Genomic DNA, 22219 nt, shown 5'->3' on the forward strand with positions numbered 1-22219 from the left:
TAAAGACTTATGGAGGTCAAAAGGTCCAGGATTTCACTTGCTTTGTGTGAAGAGGTCCTTTCTGACTTAACTTCTGAATGACCTGACTCTGATTTGAAGGTTTTAACTTCTTTTTAAGCACTGAAATGCAGCCTAAGGTTGCAGTTTCTGACACCATTAGGATGGATGTCCTGCCTCCCAGAGATGCTGACTAATCAGCGGTTCTTCAGTCTGAGTAACATCGCTAGGTGCAGCGATTAGTGCTGGAGCCGGTGACAATCCCTGGTCAGATGCAGCGAGGGAGTCTCCGAAGCAGGTTAGGTCATGTAGCAGCTCTACCTGAGTAATCAGAGTAAACCTGGCAAGGTGTGGGCAGTGGAAGTCAGCAAGCCGGGGTAGGGGGAAATCAAGAGGGATGTCCCTTTCTGCTGGGGAAGAGGACATACCCTTCAAGATGCACAAGGTATTCGAACAGGAAGAACTCCCTGACTCTCCTACAAACAGCGGTGGCTTGGTGACTTAGTGGCTAGCACTGCAGCCTCACAGTGCCAGGGAGGGCATAGATATAAAAGAGACCTAATGGGCAACTTTTTCATACAGAGGGTGGTACGAGTATGGAATGAGCTGCCAGAGGAAGTGGTGGAGGCTGGTACAATTGCAACATTTATGGGTATATGAATAGGAAGGGTTTGGAGGGATATGGGCCGGGTGCTGGCAGGTGGGACTAGATTGGGTTGGGATATCTGGTCGGCATGGACGGATTGGACCAAAGGGTCTATTTCCGTGCTGTACATCTCTATGACTATATGATCCGAGTTCGATTCCAGCCTCAGACAACTGTGTGGAGTTTGTATATTCTCACCACGTCTGCATGGGTTTGCTCCGGTTTCTTCCCACAATCAAAGATGTACAGATTAGGTGAAGTGGCTAATTTGTCCATAGTATTCAGGTTTGTATAGATTAGCTGCATTAGTTAGAAGAAATGTGGAGTAATAGGGTAGGGAAATAGGTCTGACTGGGTTACTCTTTGGAGGGGTGGTGTGGAGTTTTGGGCCAAATGACCTGTTTCCATACTGTAGTGATTTTATGAAATAACAAAAATCCAGCTCACTGCCAGGATTTAGCTGATGGTTTTGTTAGATGGCACAGGCCTCCCATACCACTGGAAAATAACAATGGCAGCAGCCATGTAAAAGTCTGAACCAGCCAACGGCCCATTGGTAATCCAACTACTTTCTCACCGCTGGTAAAATATCAGTGAGACAGACAGGTAATGAGTATGGTGCACTCTGTTCACCCATCCAGTTTTACACCTGCTTTACACTTCACTTGCACCCTGGGGAATAAACTTTCAACCCTTTAAATCAGCTTGAACACTTCAATTAAAACAGCTCATCTCCTATATTGAAGGGAACACAAGCCAAATGAGTGCAACCTGTCCACTTAACCATTTATGGCCCGGTATTAATTCTTCATCAGAATGTGAAGGTGTAATGTGACTGAGACTTTTGATAGGGGGAACCCTTTAGTGACAATGGGGGGGGGTGGTTCTTGGTCAAGGGGCGTTCACCTTAAAATCAGTGTCAGACTATTCAGAGAGCAGTCAGCAGCACCTAAAGGTGTGGGTGTGAGAAAGACCCCATGACAGGCAGTCAGCAGCACCTAGAGGAGTGGACTAAGTGAGGACCCTGAGATAGACAGTCAGAGATGGACGTAGACGGATTGAAATTGGTTCTTGTCACGAGGGAGAAAGCAACCAATGTTTGGTGAGTCTCTGGTATGTTAAGGTCTTTTCTTTTCCTAAGTGTTAAAATAGTATACAAATTGATGGTAAAGTTCATAAAATAAATGATAACTAATGTATGGAAGTGAAAAACATAACTAAATCATTAATAAAATGCATTAAGTATGGCAGGACAGGTGCTATCTCACAGTTGTAGCCAATGATCACGAGTTTGGTGCAGAGCAAATATATCAGCATCAAGGGTTTGAATTTCAGCAGCTTTAACTTGGAGTTTATGAACAGGAGGTGGAACTAGAGACAGTGCAACACATTCGGGGTTGGGGGAGGTTATATCTGCATTCTTTGTACCAAGAGATAGTCACACCTCTTAGGGTTGGGTCGTTTCATTTGGTCAATGATTGGTTTGGGGTGTCTGGTCGACATGGACATGTTGGACCGAAGGGTCTGTTTCCGTGCTGTAAATCTCTATGACTCTATGTTCAGTGACGGGAGATTGTTATTGAGAGAGTGGCAGGAAAGGGTGTTCAGAGGCTATTTGGGCAGGACCTTCAGCCTTTGCAACCATCCAACAGTTTGATGGATGGTTGCAAAGGCTTGTCTGCATGAAAGCAAGGGCTGAATGGTGGTTGAGCTCACTGGCCATGGTACTGTGCTACAGGAAGCTATTCAAGAAAGGGCAGCAAAAGGTCAGTCAACAGAGATGAAGTAGCAAATATTTAAAGGGGATGTTTCAGAATACACAGATAAGTACGTTTTAAGAAGCGAGGAAATTCAAAGATAAAGTCCCCAACATGACTGATTAACGAGAAGTGTTGAAGATGGTACTAAAAAGAAAATTGTGAAAAATAATTGTGGAACAACAGGTGACAGATCAAAAGATTGGATGAAATGCATTTAAAAAAAACATCCAAAAACAGCCAAAAGTAGACAATACAAGTAACATCCCAGATGGAGAAATAAATCGAGAGATGGACAAGATGGAGGAACTCAGGAAGATCAAAATCAATAAAAGAGAGGTAATGAGTAACTTTTTGGAGCCCTGGGCTGACACGTATCCAGAGCTTAAAAATGTGTTGCTGGAAAAGCACAGCAGGTCAGGCAGCATCCAAGGAGTAGGAGAATCGATGTTTCGGGCATAAGCCCTTCTTCAGGTATGAGGAAGGTGTGCCAGGCGGGCTGAGATAAAAGGTAGGGAGGAGGGACTTGGGGGACGGGCATTGGGAATGCGATAGGCTGGAAGGAGGTTAAGGTGAGGGTGATAGGCCAGAGAGGGGGTGGGGGTGGAGAGGTCAGGAAGAAGATTGCAGGTCAAGAAGGCGGTGCTGAGTCCAAGGGTTGGGACTGAGATAAGGTGGGGTGAGGGGAAATGAGGAAGCTGGAGAAATCTGCATTCATCCCTTGTGGTTGGAGGGTTCCTAGGTGGAAGATGAGGCACTCTTCCTCCAGGTGTCGTGTTGCCATGGTCTGGCGATGGAGGAGGCCAAGGACCTGCATTCCTTGGCAGAGTGGGAGGGGGAGTTAAAGTGTTCAGCCACGGGGCGGCTGGGTTGGTTGGTACGGGTGTCCCAAAGGTGTTCCCTGAAATGTTCCGCAAGTAGGTGGCCTGTCTCCCCAATGTAGAGGAGGCCACATCGGGTGCAGCGGATGCAGTAAATGATGTGTGTGGAAGTGCAGGTGAATTTGTGACAGATATGAAAGGATCCCTTGGGGCCTTGGAGAGAAGTGAGGGGGGAGGTGTGGAGGCAAGTTTTGCATTTCTTGCAGTTGCAGGGGAAGATGCCGGGATAGGAGGTTGGGTTGGTAGGGGGGTGTGGACCTGACAAGGGTGTCGCGGAGGGAGTGGTCTTTCCGGAATACTGATAGGGGAGGAGAGGCAACATTACCTCTCTATTGATTTTGATCTTCCTGAGTTCTTCCCTCTTGTCCATCTCTCGATTTATTACTCCATCTGGGATGTTACTTGTATTGTCTACTTTTGGCTGTTTTTGGATGTTTTTCTTAAATGTATTTCATCTAATCTTTTGATCTGTCACCTGTTGTTTCCAGCAACACATTTTTCAGCTCTGACCTCCAGCATCTGCAGTCCTCACTTTCTCCTAGCTGACAAGTGTCCAGCCCATGTTCTGACAAACTTCATCCTTGGTTTTAAGAGACGCAGCTATTGAGATACATCGGTTTTTATTTTCCAAGCCTCCACTGATTCAGGGACAGACCCATCTAATTGGAAGGTAGTAAATGTAACATCTTTATTCAAAAAGGGAGGGAGACAAAAAAGCAGGAATCTATATGAAAATTAGTTTAACATCCACCATCCAGAAAACATGAGAAATTATTACTAATGACATAACATAACGCTTAGGTAATCAGGCAGAGTCAATATGACTTTGTGCAAGGGAAATTCTTTTTGACCAAAATATTAGTGTTCTTTGGGGAGGTAACATATATTACAGTTAAAGAGGAACCAGTAGATGCACTCTCCTGAGATTTTCAGAAGGCACTGATAAAATACCACATCAAAGGTTATTGCAGAAAATAAAAGCTCATACTGAAAGGGTATAATATTGGCATGGAGGGATGATTAGCTTGGTAAGAGGAAGCAGACAGTAGGCATATATGGGTCTTTTTCAGTTGGGCATGATATAACAACAAGTGTGCCACATGGATCAGTGCTGGGACCTCAACTATTTATAATTTATGTATCAATTTAGAAGAGACAAAAACCATGGATACCACATTTTCTGATAACATAAAGATAGGTAGGAAAGCAAGTTGTTGAGATGTCATAAAGAGATAACAACAATAGAGTGGGCAAAGATAATGTGGTAAAATGTGAAGCTTCCATTTTGACAGGAATTTTTCTTTTAATCTCCATGTAAGTTACTGCAGAATTCTGAGGTGCAGAGGGACTTGGATGTCCTCGTGCATGAATCTCAAAAGTTTGGCATGCAGGTACAGCAAATATTAAGAAAGTTATGATTTACCATGAGGGTTGTTGAATACAAAAGTATGCTTCAGTTATGCAGGGCATTGGTGAAACCACATCTGTGGAGTACAGTATATAGTATTGGTCACCTTATTTAAGAAGGGATGTAAATGCATTGGTGGCAGTTCACGTGGAATGGGGGTGTTGTCTTATGGGGGAAGGTTGTACAGGCTAGATCTGTACCTGCTAGAATTTGTAAGAGTAAGGGATGACTTGATAAAAACATATAAGACTCTGAGGAATCCTGACAGGACAGAGATAGAGAGGATGTTTCTTCTTCTGGGAGAACCTAGAACCAATATCATTATTTCAAAATCAGGGGTCATCCATTTAACAAAATGCCAATTTTGTTTTCTCTCAAGGGTCATGAGTCTTTGAAACTCTCTTCTTCAAAATGTGGTGGAAGCAGAGTCATAATCATAGAGATGCACTGCACAGAAACAGACTCTTCGGTCCATGCCAACCAGATATCCTGAATATATTTAGTCCTATTTTCCAGCAATTTGACCCTATTCCACTAATTCCTTCCCACTCATATTCCCAACCACTTCCTTGAAAGTTTTTAAAGCAGACGTGGATGGATTCTTGTTAGGCAAGGGGTTGAGATGTTGTCAAGGTATAGGGGAATGTGACTTTGAGGTTACAAACAGATCATAACTTTGTGTAATAGTGGGGCAGGCTCGAGGGGCTGAATGGCCTACTCCTAATTCGTATGTCTGTATGTACTTCTTCACACACAGGTGGGAGAATTTTGAACTTTATCTACAAAGAGCAGTTAATCTAGCTTCCTTAGTGAATTTACATCTGAGGTTGAGAGGTTTTCGCTTGAGAAGGGTATAAAACAGCAGGGAGCCAAAGTGTGTGAATGTAGTTAAAATACAGATCAACTGTGATCTCTCAGAATGGCGGAACAGGTTTAAAGGGCTTAATTGGTTTCATGTTCCACTGTTGCTATGTTCTATAATGCCATGTATCAGCTAGAAGGTGTAATACTCACAGGTCTGGGCAAACTATACTGGCACAGGTCCTGGCCACATGCAGGAACCCATTGAAGACCAGCCCTCGATCTGCTCATGGTTCCAGGGGCGCTGGTGACCAGCTCGGTGTAGGGTAATGGCTGACCCGTGGTGTAGTGCAGCTGGTGACGGCCGTGAGCGACCCGTCCTGCAGAGGCCAGGCTAAACGCTTCCTCCAGGAGCTGGTGCATGTGCTGCCTGACCTCGTCGATGGACGGCTGGGAGCTGAGGGTGGAGGATTCCGAGTGACCTTTGGCCTGTCTTGCTCGGGTGGCAGTCTGAGACTCCGCAATTCGGTCAACGTTTGTTTCTTCTGTCAACTCTGGCTCAGTCTTTAAAAACAAAAAAAAAGCAACGCGATAGACAGGTAGGGAAAGCATGACTCAGTTAAAGAAAGACTGGTATTGTTACAGTGCCTTTCCTGACTGCAGAGATGCCAGGGTGAGTTCCAGCCAATGAACCATATTATTGGAGTTAGGTTGTGGAAATGGAGTCACCAATGTACACACTGTGAGCCCCTCAAACAGCAATGGCAAGATCATCTAATTTTGTGACATTGGTTGAAGTTTAAATATTGGCCGAGACACAGGGGAGAATTTATCTGCTCTCCTTTGAAATAGTGGCATTGGATCTTTTTCGTCCATCTGAGAGGGAAGACTGGATCTTGTTTTAACATCCTTGTCAAACACCAACTCCAAAAGCGTAGTATTTCTCAGTACCGCACTGGAACCTCCACCTTTACATTTATGCTCAAATCCTGAGAGCGGGACTTGAATCCAGAATCCCAGACAAGCATTTGACCAACCTAGCCACAAGTGACAGAGTAAGTACTGAATGTGGAGAACACTGCAGCCAATTTGTGCAAAGCAAAGAAGCAAAGTAATGCTGCACAAATAATCTATTTTACTAATGCTGATTGAGGCATAAGTATGTCAAAGGAGAGGTAAAAGAAAACATAATTTGCAGCACTGAGGAATGAAATGAGACATTAAAATGATATGTAATTCCTGTTTCAGACACCATTGGAAGCATTAATGGGAACTCTCCTGATGTCTTAGCTGACAGGGCGCCTGAAAACAGTGATTTAATTGACTGTTCATTTCCTTGCATTTTACTTACTGCATCTTGCACGGTACAAAGCAGTGTGATGATAGAGAGAGAGATTGGGGGACAGGCGCTGAGCAGTCTGTGAGAACATAAACTACTTATGAAGCCTTGGGTGTTTTTTTCAAAATGTTGGGACAATAGAAGCAGCCTGAAAGGGTGTGGTCATGCACCCACTTACAGAACCAGGGATTTTAGGATTAGCTTTCAACAGTTGTTGTTGGGCTATTGAAGAAGTGGAAGCTATTTTTTCCCCTCTTGATTACAGCCAAAAGCTGGGGATTCTTTTCCTGGGCTATTGGATTGCATGTGAGACAAAGCTGTTTGCTGAATGTGCCTTTTGCCATGGGTGTATTAATGGGATGTTACTATATTGAAACCGATACTGTTTAGTAGTAAAATAACCTATTATTCCATTTTGCAAAAGCGTTAAGTTATTAGAAGTTCCTCTTTCAGTTCTTGCATTTCATAGCATTTGAATAAATTGTGTTCTGCTTAATATCAAGCAGTTTGACCAATCGAATTGCACCTGGAACACAGCACATCACATTTCCTTTAAATTTAAAAAAAACGTTAGGGTCTAGACTACTTTCGTCATACAATTTAAGGGGGTCTGCTCTGGTCCATAAAAATAGTTTTCACATTTGTGAAAATAGCAAAAGTTGATTACCTTTCAAAGTATTTCACTATATGTGAGACGTTCGGTAACAATCAAGGCGATTTAAAATACTGTATACACCTATAAGAAATAGGACTGTCTTTCAAAGAGACTTGCTTTCACTTTTTTTTACTGGTAATAACTGATTTCATGTCAAACCGATTGAAAATCTATGCAGTCTCTACCTCAACTGAATCACTCTGGATAATATTTTTTTAAGTGGTCACAGGGCTAGTTTATATTTCATACTTCATGAAGTACCAGCTTGCTGTGAGTTTTATATAAACTCTACATTGGAATGGTGTTAGCTGGCATAGCTTCATGGTCACTTTTACCAAGCCAGCTTTGCATCTCCAGATTGCTTAAAGTTAACTGCCAATATCAGGAACTGCCAGGTGGAATATAATCTCATTTTCTCTGTGTTATTAGTCCATCAGTGAACCTACTACACTTTGAGAACTAAATCAAATACACAAAAACGTATCATGCCAATATTTTGACTTTAGAAAAGCAGAACAACTTACAAATTTTCTTGTTGCTGGATGTGACAACTCACCCGTAAACATTTCTAGCAACTTTAACATATTAAAAGGAAAGTTATCAAACACTATCTACCATTCAGCCATATCAACAAAATATTAAGACTAAACTTGAAGCAAGTGTCAGGTTTAAAGGAGCAGAAAGAAAAAGGGAGGTTTAAAGAGAAACTCCAGAACTGCTAATGGCACAGCGCTCAAAACTGGAGAGACCAGAATTGGAGGAACGCAGATATCTCAGAAAATTGTATGGTTGGAGGAGAATATAGAGTTAGGGACTTGAAAATAATAACGAGAACTTCAAAATCTAAGAAGTTACTTCAACAAGATCCAATGTAGGTCAGCAAGAACTGAGTGAAGTGTAAACAAAATTTAAGTGAATTAAGATACAAGCAGGAAGGTATTGAGTGGATTAATAATTATGGAAAAATCAAAAAGAATGCTGGAGAAACTTTACAGACCTTGCACTCCCTGTGGAGACAGAAACTTGAGGAAAAGTGATACCAGACCTGAAATATTAATCATGGTTCTCTCTCCACGAATGATACCAGACCTGTTGAGTTCTCGGTGATTGATTTCGATTTCTAGGAGCCACAGTATTTTGCTTTTTGTGTTTATGGCAGTTTAGAGATGGGAGGGCAGTCAGGCATAACATTCATTTTTGGCTTGTACTGTTGAATATTCAACAAATATCATTGCAGCCTTGGTGCTGTCATTGACCCCAAGTTCAGCTTTGAATCACATGACTGTTCCATCACCAAGGCCACTCTTCTCGTATTATCACTTATCTGTGTTCAGCCTCAGCTCATCTGCTGCTGAAATCTTATGCATATCTTTGTTGCCTCTACATGTTCCTAGTCCAAAGCCCTCTGACTGCCCTCCCATCTCTAAACATCTATAATACCTATAATACCTATTTTGTTTAATACCAAACAAAAATGTAATTAGTATCAAAACAGAATGCGGATAATGAAACATTTTCACATTACTTAAATCCAAATTCACCAATTTTGCACTTACATAATTTGATCGCAAACCAGCTCACCTTAGTAGATGTAATGAAGGACTGAAAAGTGGCAGAGCACAAAGCATGGTATATGAAAGACAGACTGGACTGTAGGTTTTCGGGAAAATGCAAGCACAGAAAGCAAACCAGAAGAGTTTTGGAAAAGTGTGAGGTCGAAATGACGATTCAATGGCCAGAAATAAACATGGAAGATGAAATGAAGGCCAGAATTAGAAGTATAGAAGTCACTAACACATACAGTGGCGTGCTGGCATAGTGGCTCAGTGGTTAGCACTGCTGCCTCACAGTGGCAAAGATCTGGGTTCAGTTCCAAACGTGGGTGACTGTGTGGAGTTTGTACATTCTCCCCGTATCTGCACAGGTTTCCTCCCACAATCCAAAGGTGTGCAGATTAGGTGAATTAGTCATGCTAAATTGCCCACAGGGTTCAAGGATGTGTAGGTTAGGTGCATTAGTCAGGGATAAATACAGGGTAGAGGAATGGGTCTGGGTGGGATACTCTTTGGGGGGTCGGTGTGGACTTGTGGGTTGAAGGCCTGTTTCCACACTGTAGGGATTCTAATCTTACATGGAACCGCATGCGTTCTGAGGCATGCATCTACACTAAAAGGCATTGATTAGTTTTTGAATTAGCTCAACAATATTTCTCATCATGGCAAGATTTCTAACAAAGTTTTGTGGGACATGGGTGAGTCATAACCTAAGATATCTGCTATTCAATAATTTATTCTGATGGTAAACACACAAATAAATACTGTGCAGATTGCAGCAGTGTTTTCAACACTTTGTTTAAGTTTTTAAACATGGTATTATTGACTAATGTTAACAATGGTTTCTTTGTTCAACACACTAGTAAAGCATCTTTCTGTCCATTATTTGAAAGGGGGCATCATTGAATTATCATAAACAATATTTATAAGCTTAACAATTTCTTGTGGATCTTAATACCAGCAGTCACCAGTTCAGCTGATTGGCCTGTTTCTGTGCTGTAAATTCCACATAGCTACAGAGTACTACAGTACAGAAACAGACCTGTCGGTTCAACTGTTCCACGCCGACCAGGTATCCCAATCTGATCTAGTCCCATTTGTCAGCATTTGGCCCACATCTGTCTAAACCCATCCTATTTATGTACCCATCGAGATGCCTTTTATATGTTGTAATCGTACCAGCCTCCACCACTTCCTCTGGCAGCTCATTCCATACACGCACCACCCTCTGCGTAAAAACGTTACCCTCAAAGCCTTCCACTAAAATAGCAGTTAGAGAGTGAAGCATAACTACTTGGTGACGCCTAGAAATTAATAATTTAAGACCATCCTCTGCTTTTGAACCTGTCAAAGACAGCCTAAATTTCTTGCACCGAATTAGAAATTCCTAACAATTCCTGTCAATGAAGGACAAAATTTAAGAACTAGCTGAATTTGAGTTGCTCAGATAGTTATGTCTGACAGATTCTGGTTGATGATTTGCAATCTATTAAACTTTTATTGGTTGGTGTCAGTCCATCAATTTCTTCATAGATGTTTGACTATTCCATCACAGAGAGTAGATGCCTCTTAGTTATAGCAATAGCAACAAACTAACATCCATGATGAGTGCACAAATAAACAACAACCAACTTACACTGGTCTGGACTGTGTTGCAAGTCTCCCCCAAACATCAATCGAAATTAGTAAAGCACTTTAATGGAGGAAATTGTTCCAAAACATTTGGCAGGAGAGTTTATCAAATTAAATTTGATACTGAGCCAAAGAATGATGGGGTAACTAAAAGCTGGATCAAAAAGGAAAGTGAGGTTGAGATGAAATGAAGTTTAGGAAGCGAATTAGAGAAGTTGTGATGTAGGCAGAAGACAGAGCCACTAAATCATAGAACCTGTACAGTGTAGAAGAAGGTTATGTGGCCTCACCCACCCTCAGAAGAGCATCCCACCCAGATCCAACACCCTATCCTATCCAGAGTTAAGGGCATGGCTAAATATTTCATGAGTAAAATTAGGAACCACTTCCCCGCGCAAAAGATGTTGGAATTGTGGGAATCCTATCTCCAAATAGCAATTGATGCTGGGTCAATCATAAATTTTTAAGCAAGATTGATAGACTTTGTCAAAAAAAATTGCATGACATGGTTCACAGGATATGGAGTTAGGCTGAAGAGCTAAATAGCCTCTTCCTGAAACTACATGGATTACCTGATTCTGTCTTATGGTTCACTCCATTGTATTAGATTGTTACCATCTCTAATAACTTTTCTATGGGATTTTGAATTGGCTGATAATTCATGCCGTCAAAGTATGGCTCTTTTGCTTTCATGAGAATCTATCTAGTCTTTCTAATGGGTTACAATGAATGCTGCATATTAATGCAGGCTTTTATTGCTGTTGTGTGCTTTTTGTCTCAATAAAAATCAAGTATTGGCTTTTTGTAATACTTCATACATGTAAACATTTGAACCAAAATTAAATGACCTTAACAGCATAATAGCTTTGATTATCAGATTACTAAAACTTGAAACAAATACAGTCTATAATTAAATTATAAATGGTAATTAATTTAAATCTGTAATTAAAATTGTAATTTGTTCTACGCATCCATTCACAGTGGACTCAGAGACAAGATGATGTTAGATGCTTTTATCCAGTACTGGCAAAACAAAGGAATCCATTTTAATTTCATTTCGGACAGTATCATCCATTGCTTAGACCAATGACCATGTGCTTGTCCTCAGAGACCTTTACATTTTTTTTTGACAAAGAGTTCTTTAAATTGTTTCTCCAGAAGCCCAACAAGTCAAAATTGGCATAATGTTTGGTTAGTCAAGTGATGTCCAGAATGCATTGCTCCACAATATGCCATTGACAGCTGAAAGTGATGCTATCATATGCGTTGGCTCAGTGTCCAGCATTCAGGTCTCTTTGTCAAAGTTGCTGTTTCAAATCCCACTCACCCATCTAATTTGAAACTTTCCGTGTACCACCATATGGCAGGAACTATTTGTGGATGAAACTTTCAAGTGAATAACCTGTCCATCCACTGAGATGGGTGTAAAAACAAACCCATGCTACCTTTTGGAAGAAGTAGAGAAGATCTGACCAATATTCATCAATCAAATACCATTATTAAAATCAGAAGATCTGATCATCTCAGTCCTACTTGTGGGATCTTGTTTTGCACAAATTGGCTGCCATTTCACTGTGTTACAACTGTAACCACACTACAAATGTACTTCACAGGTTATGAAGCACTTCAGGAATGTCCTGAAGTTGTGAAAGGTGCTCTACAAATGTACACTTTTTGTTAATCATTCTTATTTCTGATTTGTGTCCTCACTCAATGACAGTTTCTTTCTGCAAATTGCACCCTTTGCCTTCTGATCCCGATGAACATCTACAGCTGGGATTAGCAAATCATCTGGTTTACAGTGCATATATTGCTATGGTAACTGGACTAAATATGACATGGTGCAGCTCTGCTCTGATAGGCAGAAAGGTTATTGACAGACCAGCAACTTGAATATTACACCCACATCAGATAGAAATTGGAATCTTAGGATCGTACAGTGCAAAAGCAGGCAATTCAGTCCCTGAAGTCTGTGCTGTCTGTTTTAAAGAGTAATCTATTTAGTCCCAATTATCAATGCTCCTTTTTTATATCCTTGTAAAAATGCATTCATTTTTACATTCATGAAGGATTTCAATGCAGTACTCTGACAGGGCTGCATTTTGTGCAGTCTTCTATTGTTTTGGTGAGATATCAAGTCAGGTCTTCCCCATCATTTATATGTAAAAGAATCAATGGGCAGTGCCTGAAGATAGGCAGGAGATTTTACAGGTCTTTCTATAACCAACACAACCCTTCAATTCACATCCACCAAAATAAACAAGGTCATTCCTGCACCAAATTTTTTCTGTACCATCTGCTGCATACAAATTCAACGTCATATTTGCCGGGAGTGATTGCACTTCGAAAGTAATTAATCATTTGAGAATCATGGTGAAATACAATAATGTGCTCAAGACTTTTTCTTTCCTTAGCTGAACAGGGTAATAGTCTTCAGTCGAAATGTTTTGCAAAATGCTCACCAGCCTTGCCACAGCAGTTACAACAATTCCCTGGTCAACAGAGTTGAGGTATGGTACACACCCCCTGAATCTTTTCGTGCTAACATACTGGCACAAGCTTTACCCATCAGGTAAGAGAAATGTATTTCATGTGTGATGCATGAACCAACAGCTCATGCTGCTCCTCAGAGGGCATTATGGAAATTTCAAACATGTTATGCAAATTAGAGGCAGCTGTAGAAAGACTTTTTATTAAAAACAATCGTGTAGCCATCCGTCACAACATTATGACACTTTATCAATTTTGTTCAAATAAATCAATTTTGTAAGCAAGATTTGCTCATGTAACAATGCTCCTGTACACTTTCAGCAATGAATCACTCTCATCTTCCTGATTGCCTTAGTCTGATGTGTTTTGCTCCTATTAAATGTATGGTGATGGCAATTCCAAACTACAGCCTGGACTTAATGCAGCCTACAGTAACAGGAACTGTGGCTACCAGGACTACTTAACTCACTTTGTCCCAGGAGAGGTCCTGGAGGGGCAGAACATCCCTGATCGATAGTTGTTGAGTAGATAGGTGAATGGATAGGACTCACCATGGCAACAATGATAAATTAGCTTTCTTGAGCCCTTGGAAAGTCACACAGTAACCCCCTTTCAGCAGTGGGGGAGGGTGTCACTTGTAACTATATCCTCGGCGGCTGGTGGATAGACCTGACATTGGGAAGCTGCTAAAAGTCACTTGTTCATTCTCCTAGAATTGCCTCAAAACTGCTGTACCAATCCCCTACCACCAACTTTGTCACCTGTATCCGAACCTCACTCACCTTTGAAGATGACATTTCTCACCCTCCAATCAATAAATTAAAACCATCAGTCCTGATTCCTCTGGAGCTGATGATAATGAGTAAGTGCTCACCTCTGATTGTTTGTTCGCTCTGAATGGGTGGGACATCAGCCACCGGGCATTACAATAGCAGGGGAGGCCTGACAATGGCAACTCTGATCAACACTAGATTCCCTCAGGCATCCTCAATGGAACTGAGGGGCTTCCCCACCAGTTCTGTGACCTGTGACAAAAGCCCTATTGATTGCACAAGGTCCAGCTCTATATCCAGCATGATCTCCCCAAGAACTCCAAAGGCTGGGTTCCTCATAAACATTGTTGATCTGTGCTGTGAAGTGCCAGGGCAGTGTTCCGAGTGCACCAATTAACGTACACCGACCTTTGAGTTAAAAGGTCATGGGTTCAAAAGAACATCTGCTTCTGCACAAAAGAAATGGGAGTAGTATAACTAAAGGAACCCTTGTATTTGCTCCCTCATTCAGTAAGAGCTTGACTTTTACCTTCTAACTCAATTCATGCCCAACTTCCATATTCCTTTATTGGGTTTGAGTTCAAGTCCAAGTCCAGAGATTTCAATGACAGATTGTTCCAATGCTGAGACAGCATTGAGGTGTCAGTTTTCAGATGGAACCTTAAACTGCTTGCCCTCTCCAGTGAGGGTAAAACATCTTTCTGTGGTATCTGAAGAGGGCTGGGGGACTAGGTCAATATATGTCCCTCAATCTACACTGATGAAAACAGATTGCCTGTTCAAATTCTGCACGTTGGAACTTCCTGCGTGCAAGTTAGCAGTGTTTCTCTGATGTATTACATGCTTCCAGAGTACTTCATTAACTAATTTATTTGGAAAGCCTTGAGATTTTGAAAAAGATTCTACAAAACAATTATCTATTTCCTGTTGCAAGCTATCTGTCAATGTGGGATCATTTGTGTTCATGGGGTGTGGGCATCACCAGCACAACCAACATATACAGCCCATCCTTTAATGACCTTGAGAAAGTGATAGTGATCCACCCTCCTTATTGTTGCAGGCATGGCCTGTAAGGACACTTAAAATGTGCTTAATGTGGGAACTTTATTTTAAGTCATTCATGATATAAGGGCATCACTGACAAGACCAGTATTTCTTGCCCATTACTTATTCACCTTAAGAAGGCAGAGGTGAGCTGCTTTCTTGAACCATTGGATTCCATGGTGAGCAGATACACCACGGTACTGTTAGGAAGGACTTCCAGGATTTTGTTCCAAAGCAAACCAAAGCTTTATGGCACCAAGTCAGGATGATGTGCGACTTAGAGCAGTATGTGCAGGTTGTAGAGGTGAAGTGTTTGAAAAATACTTTTAAAAATGCTTCAGAAAATTGTTGCAATGTACCCTGTAGATGGTACACATTACTGCCATCCCTGTGTGCCAATGATGAATGGTATGAATGTTCAAGATGGTGGGTTGCTTTGCTTTGTATGGTGCTGTACTCCTTGAGTATTGTTGGAGCTGCATTGATCCAACCAAATTGAGAGTATTCCATCACACTCTAAACTTGCTTTATTGGCTTTGGAAGGTCAGCAGATGAATGATTTGCTGCACAATTCCCAGCCCCTGACCTGCTCTTATAACCATTGTCTTTATACAGTAAGTCCAGTGATGTTTATGGTTAATGCTAACACCCATAGGGTGTTGGTGGTGAGGGAGTTTCAGGTCTTGCTGCATGTAGACATAAACTGTTTCATTACCTGAAGAATAGTGAATGGTATGGAACATTGCAATTATCAGTGAGCATTCCACTTTTTTGCACCTTGTCAATGCTGTAAAGGCCTCAGAGGTCAGTACATTAATTACTTGCTGGCTCTTTATTTCTTTTCTCACTAACAGCCACTAGCAGGTAAGTCCTTCAGGATTCAGTGCAGTGGTACTACTGTGATGGATACTGAACACTGCACTCAGAGTAGATTCTGTGCCCATGCTACTCTTAAGTGTTTCTTCCAAGTGATGATTCAAATAGAAGAGCACAGATTCAACAGCTAAGGGAATGCCATAACCTTAGTCTCGTGGGTCTATTCTGCCATTCTAGACCATTGATGATCAACCATCACAGTGCCCTAATTTCATGTTACTCTCTAGCCCTTGAAGTTGTTATAAATTTATCAATCTCGATCCTGAACTTACTTAATGACCAAGCTTTGACAGTGTCCACGGTAGAAAATTCCAAAGGTTCACCACACCCTCTGAGTGAAGCAGATCCTTGATGATCAGTATTATCTCATTTCCTATTCCTTTTTGCCTATCCTTTCCAAATATTCTTTAATATTCAGCTTCCAGTGTCGAGCCAAGTCTGCATAAGGGCAATTAAATCACACCCTTTTACTTTCACTGGAACCATCAATTAATCTAAAAGGCTATCCGAATGCATGCAGCATTTGCAGAGTGCTTTTAATTCTGCCTTTTTACCATTATTCTGTAATTTTACCATGGCTGATTTGAGGATTTTATTTTCCTGTTGATTTCCACTTCCATTCACAGTTCTTCTGTTTCCCATAGCCAGCTTTGTTCTTATTCTATTTGAATGCCCTCTTGGGTTCCCAACCACTGACAGGCGACCTTAGAATCTGCCCAACAGCATTAGTAAATCTCCCCATAAGAACATTAAATCTCAGTCCTGCTAAAGTGTAAAATCCTCTGCATCAAGTCCCATCTGCCACACAGCTGGACCCAATGTCCAATAAATTTAAAGCCCTCCTACCTGTACCATTTTCCCAGCTACAAGTTCATTCACTCGATCACTCTCTTTCTATATTCTAGCACATGGTACTTGGAGCAATCCTGAGGTTACTGTCTTAAAAATCTTGCTTCTCCATTTCTTGCCCAGTTTCCTAAATTCTATTTTCAGACCTCATCCATATTTCTCCCTATATATGGTTTAATAAGTAGGAATCTTTCAAGTTCGGAATGTTGGCTGTTTCAATCTTGGCAGTTGGACCTAGATGTTTGTGAGGGAGAATTTATATCACAATCTTCACAAAACGTAACTTTTGTTTCTGCGTTCTTCAGGTGACATCTTATGGTCTGCCCAATTTTATTCTTATTTAATTTTTCTGTTTCTTATAACTGAGTGGCTTTCTGGGCTATTTCTGATGGTTCCTCATGAAGGGCTTATGCCCAAACTGTTGACTCTCCAGCTCCTCAGATGCTACCTTAGCTACTGTGCTTTTCCAGCACCACACTCTTGACTATTTCTGATGGGAGTTAAGGACCAAGCACAGGCAAGACTAAGCTGGTAAGGATGGCAGATTTCCATCACTACAGGATGATGTGTTTTTATGGATTTCCAATGGTTTCTTGATCACCGTAACTGAGCTTATCCTTTTTTTATTGCAACTGTATTTAGTCAGTTAACTCAAAATTCTCCAACAGCTCACATGAGATTCAAACTCATTTCTGCCGAGCATTAGTCCAATCCTTTGGTTTACTAGCCCCGCAACACGACCATTATGTTACCACTCCCATGATACTTATTAGCTAAGTTATTAATTCAATGTTCCATAAGCGTGTCAGTTATGATCACCAACAATGTGACTATGTGGCAGAGGAATCTGTTTCCCCATTCAATAGAGTCATCTGACTCCCCACATTGACAAAATATCATTTTGAAAATAGAGCATGTGTTTACAGTGCCAGGAGGGCCACCAGCCGCCTGTACAAGCACAGATGGAGGTGAAGGCACTATAATGTCAAGCCAGAGCCTTCTGTGCTCCCCACTGTTGGCCAACCTGCAGGTAACTGCTTCCACCCAACTCACTGCTGCCCCCAGCAACATTTCCTGTTATAGCGTTCCTAGACATTCTGTCTATTTTGGAGTGACAGTATTCTTGAGTGTGCCATTTGCTGCACAACCTACTGGAAGTAATGGCAACTTGTTGAATATGTGTTGACTCTATTTCTGTGGAGCAGAAGCAAGCTCTTCACCCTTTTACCATTCAATTACATCAAGACTATAGTCCAACTCTATTTAGCTGTATTTTTACCCCTCCCCTCAATAACGTTATCGAATAAAACCTGCAAGATAAAATCAACTGAAAATTTGAAAAATCAGTTTGATTTAATTTGATTAGTCAAGGGTATTAAGGTTTTTGAAATCCATGCAGGAAGTCAGTGTTAAGATACAAACTAGCTAATAGAAGAGTTGGCTGGAGGGATTGAACGATCTCCTCCAATTACTGTGTTTCAAAGTTCCACTGTATATAAAGGCTTATGTCCAACTGTGCTTGCAAGATGAACATGAAAAGAAACATTGCTCTTTGCACACAAGGAACAATAGTAGATCGAACAGAACATGAGGGAAAAACAACAAAAACTAATAGCATCCTTTGTTCTTTTTGTCCCCCATACAGTGTCATTCATCATCTAGAGTCCAGCTCAATTACAGCCATCAATATTTATACTTTAACAAATAAAATGTGCCAAGCTCATTGTAAAAGCATGGTAGAACTAAATAGAAGCTGTCCAAAGCAAACACCAATCCTACTCACATCATATCCACTGTTGCGAATGCCCCGCCGTGATCTCTCCCTCCTGACCAGTAGATCCATCTCCGTTCCTCCTGGACCTGGGCTATTCAAAGACTGCCTGCTCCTATAAACAGCGTTCTTCGTCTGGGATTGCCTACATGGAATCCAAACATGTCTTAAAAAAGAATGATTTGAATTGTAGCCAACACTACACAGATGATTACTGGCATCTGCAATGGATGTAATCACTCGCAATTTGCTTCTGCATTGAGGACGTCAAGTGAAATATAGAGCAAATTATTTCTTCAAAAGAATAAATTGTTTGAGGAAAATTTCACAGATGGAGAACTATCTGCAAAGGAAGTGTTAGTGATAGAATTGATGCTATAGTCTTGAAGCTGTTGTGTCCTTTCCTTTTATTTATTCAACCATGGGATGTGGACATTACTGGTTAGACCAACATTTACTGTCCATCCCTAATTACCATGAAGGTATGGTGGTGGTGGTGAGAGGCTTTCATGAACTGCTGCAGTAAATATGGTGCAGGCACATTTCCAAGGCTGTTAGGAACAAAAGTTCAGGATTTTGACTCATCAACCGTGACGAAACAATGATATAGTTCCAAGTCAGGATGGTGTGCGACTTTGAAGGGAGGTACTTTGGTGTTCCCATTTCCTTGCACTGTGTTCTCCTTTGAGGGTAACATTCTTCTTGGATATCAGAATAACTAAATCTATTTTAAACTCTTACTTGAGCAACACAAAGATTAAGGATAACCTAATTGAAAAGTTTTAGATGATTAAGGATTTGATATGGAAGATGTAGAGAAAATGGACAGAGTTTTCCCTTTAGGCTTTAACACTGCTCAACTGGTTGAAATAGGCATCCACATCATAAAAAAAACATAGTTACTCACTGCAGTTTTCTCTCGGACAGACACTTAATGACCAAAGGATGGGCTTGCCATCCAAACAAGAGCTCATGAGGGCCAAACAAAGGCCTGGTTGAAAGAAGCAGGAGATTGTTATGGAAGGTCAGTCAGAGTGAGGGTCTTGAACATGGAGACAACCTGCAACATTTTAACAAATCCCTGACCTGCCCTTCTCCCTGCACATTGTTGGACTGTTCAAGGAAAGTGGAGCACTGGATTGAAACCCATGCAGACATGGGGAGAATGTATAAACTCCAGACAGACAGTCACCAGAGACTGAAATTAAACTGGGACCCTGGCGCTGTGAGACTTCAGTGCTAACTATGCTGTCTTTGTTTATCTGCATCAATCACAATTTTTAATGCTTCTATCAAACTCCATCTTAACCTTCTCCGCTTTGTTAAAACAAGTAGGCCTAGACTCTGCAGTCTTTTCAAATAGCTGATCTGTCATCACTGGAAACATTTTAGTAAATACCTCAGGCAAACTTAGGTCAAGGCAGAACATATTGCAGATTACTTACAGTGTGGAAACAGGCCCTTCGGACCAACAAGTCCACACTGACCCGCTGAAGCATAACCCACCCAGACCCGTTCTCCTACATTTACCCCTTCACCTAACACTACGGGCAATTTAGCATGGCCAATTCGCCTAACCTGCACATTTTTGGATTGTGGGAGGAAACCGGAGCACCCGGAGGAAACCCACACAGACACGGGGAGAATGTGCAAACTCCACACAGAGAGTTGCCTGAGGCAGGAATTGAACCCGGGTCTCTGGCGCTGTGAGGCAGCAGTGCTAGCCACTGTGCCACCGTGCCGCCCACATCTTGTTTGAGCATATAGAGAGAAAGAAATTTAAAACACTTTTGAAATTAGAGTCTGTTGGTTGTGTGCAATTAATGTTCTTTCAATATACAACAGGTGAACTTTGCAAGTATTTTCAATCATTCCATTTTAATATCTGTGTCAGTTCAGCTGGAAACCCATCTCCGTTTACTGATTTACCATTGCTCCACTTTGATTCAAGGCAGCTTTTAATCATCTAGCCCTGCCAAAATGATTTACAAGATGTCAATCTGGCAAGCCACGTGAATTTTAGCCACTGCTATTAGAGGCAGAGACACTTCTGTCAACACCACTTTGTTCATTTTTGGGATAGTGTCATTACATGTCTGCATTTTAAGTGACACAAACTATTTGTAATCTTCCCATGCCACCATATTGTAAGAAAAAATAATTGTAAACAGTTCTCCTTTAAAATAAAGTGGATTGTTTTAGGAATAAGACAATGAGGACCCCTTTTGTCAGGCATCACCTGTGGTTTGGTGACTAGCCCCCTCAACTCTCAGTCAGAATGTTCAAGTTTCACTCCAGGGAGCTGAATATAACAATGAGGCTGACACTTGCGTGTGGTATAGAGTACAGAGACAGTGTTATAATTCAGGTGAAATAGTAAATCAAGGCTACCTGTCCAAGTGGACATGGTGCTATTTAAAGATGAGCATTGCAGCTATCTTCGAGGATTCTTCGAGGAGGTGACCAAGCATGTGGATGAGGGTAGAGCAGTGGATGTAGTGTACATGGATTTTAGTAAGGCATTTGATAAGGTTCCCCATGGTAGGCTTATGCGGAAAGTCAGGAGGCATGGGATAGAGGGAAATTTGGCCAATTGGATAGAAAACTGGCTCACCGGTCGAAGGCAGAGAGTGGTGGTAGATGGTAAATATTCAGCCTGGAGCCCAGTTACAAGTGGAGTTCCGCAGGGATCAGTTCTGGGTCCTCTGCTGTTTGTAATTTTTATTAATGACTTAGATGAGGGAGTCGAAGGGTGGGTCAGTAAATTTGCAGATGATACGAAGATAGGTGGAGTTGTGGACAGTGAGGAGGGCTGTTGTCGGCTGCAGAGGGACTTAGATATGATGCAGAGCTGGGCTGAGGAGTGGCAGATGGAGTTCAACCCTGCCAAGTGTGAGGTTGTCCATTTTGGAAGAACAAATAAGAATGCGGAATACAGGGTTAATGGTAGGGTTCTTAGTCAGGTGGAGGAACAGAGGGATCTTGGGGTCTATGTACATAGATCTTTGAAGGTTGCCACTCAGGTGGATAGAGTTTGTAAGAAGGCCTATGGAGTATTATCGTTCATTAGCAGAGGGATTGAATTCAAGAATCGTGAAGTGATGTTGCAGCTGTACAGGACTTTGGTTAGGCCACATTTGGAGTACTGTGTGCAGTTCTGGTCGCCTCACTTTAGGAAAGATGTGGAAGCTTTGGAGAGGGTGCAGAGAAGATTTACCAGGATGTTGCCTGGAATGGAGAGTAGGTCGTACGAGGATAGGTTGAGAGTTCTCGGCCTTTTCTCGTTGGAACGGCGAAGGATGAGGGGTGACTTGATAGAGGTTTATAAGATGATCAGAGGAATAGATAGAGTAGACAGTCAGAAACTTTTTCCCCGGGTACAACAGAGTGTTACAAGGGGACATAAATTTAAGGTGAAGGGTGGAAGGTATAGGGGAGATGTCAGGGGTGGGTTCTTTACCCAGAGAGTGGTGGGGGCATGGAATGCGCTGCCCGTGGGAGTGGTAGAGTCAGAATCATTGGCGACCTTTAAGCGGCATTTGGATAGGTACATGGATGGGTGCTTAATCTAGGTTAGAAGTTCAGCACAACATCGTGGGCCGAAGGGCCTGTTCTGTGCTGTATTGTTCTATGTTCTATCTCCATTGCCAATATTTATCACTCAGGAGAAAGTGAGGACTGCAGATGCTGGCGATCAGAGCTGAAAATGTGTTGCTTGAAAAGCGCAGCAGGTCAGGCAGCAACCAA

The 22219-nt window shown here is 41.7% G+C and overlaps 1 protein-coding gene across 4 annotated transcripts in view; it reads right to left on the reverse strand.

Annotated features, from left to right (window-relative positions):
• Nucleotides 1–22219, reverse strand: part of kiaa1549la (KIAA1549-like a) — a 258786-nt gene that overhangs the window by 17543 nt on the left and 219024 nt on the right. For all 4 annotated transcript variants that reach the window (XM_072592550.1, XM_072592549.1, XM_072592552.1 and 1 more), the window contains 2 exons: nucleotides 18485–18617; nucleotides 5704–6054 (listed from right to left, as the gene is read on the reverse strand). In XM_072592550.1, the coding sequence (XP_072448651.1) occupies nucleotides 5704–6054; nucleotides 18485–18617 (484 nt within the window). The remainder of the gene's footprint in view (nucleotides 1–5703; nucleotides 6055–18484; nucleotides 18618–22219) is intronic.

Source organism: Chiloscyllium punctatum, chromosome 22 (genome assembly GCF_047496795.1).
Source record: "Chiloscyllium punctatum isolate Juve2018m chromosome 22, sChiPun1.3, whole genome shotgun sequence".
NCBI classification, from domain to species: domain Eukaryota; kingdom Metazoa; phylum Chordata; class Chondrichthyes; order Orectolobiformes; family Hemiscylliidae; genus Chiloscyllium; species Chiloscyllium punctatum.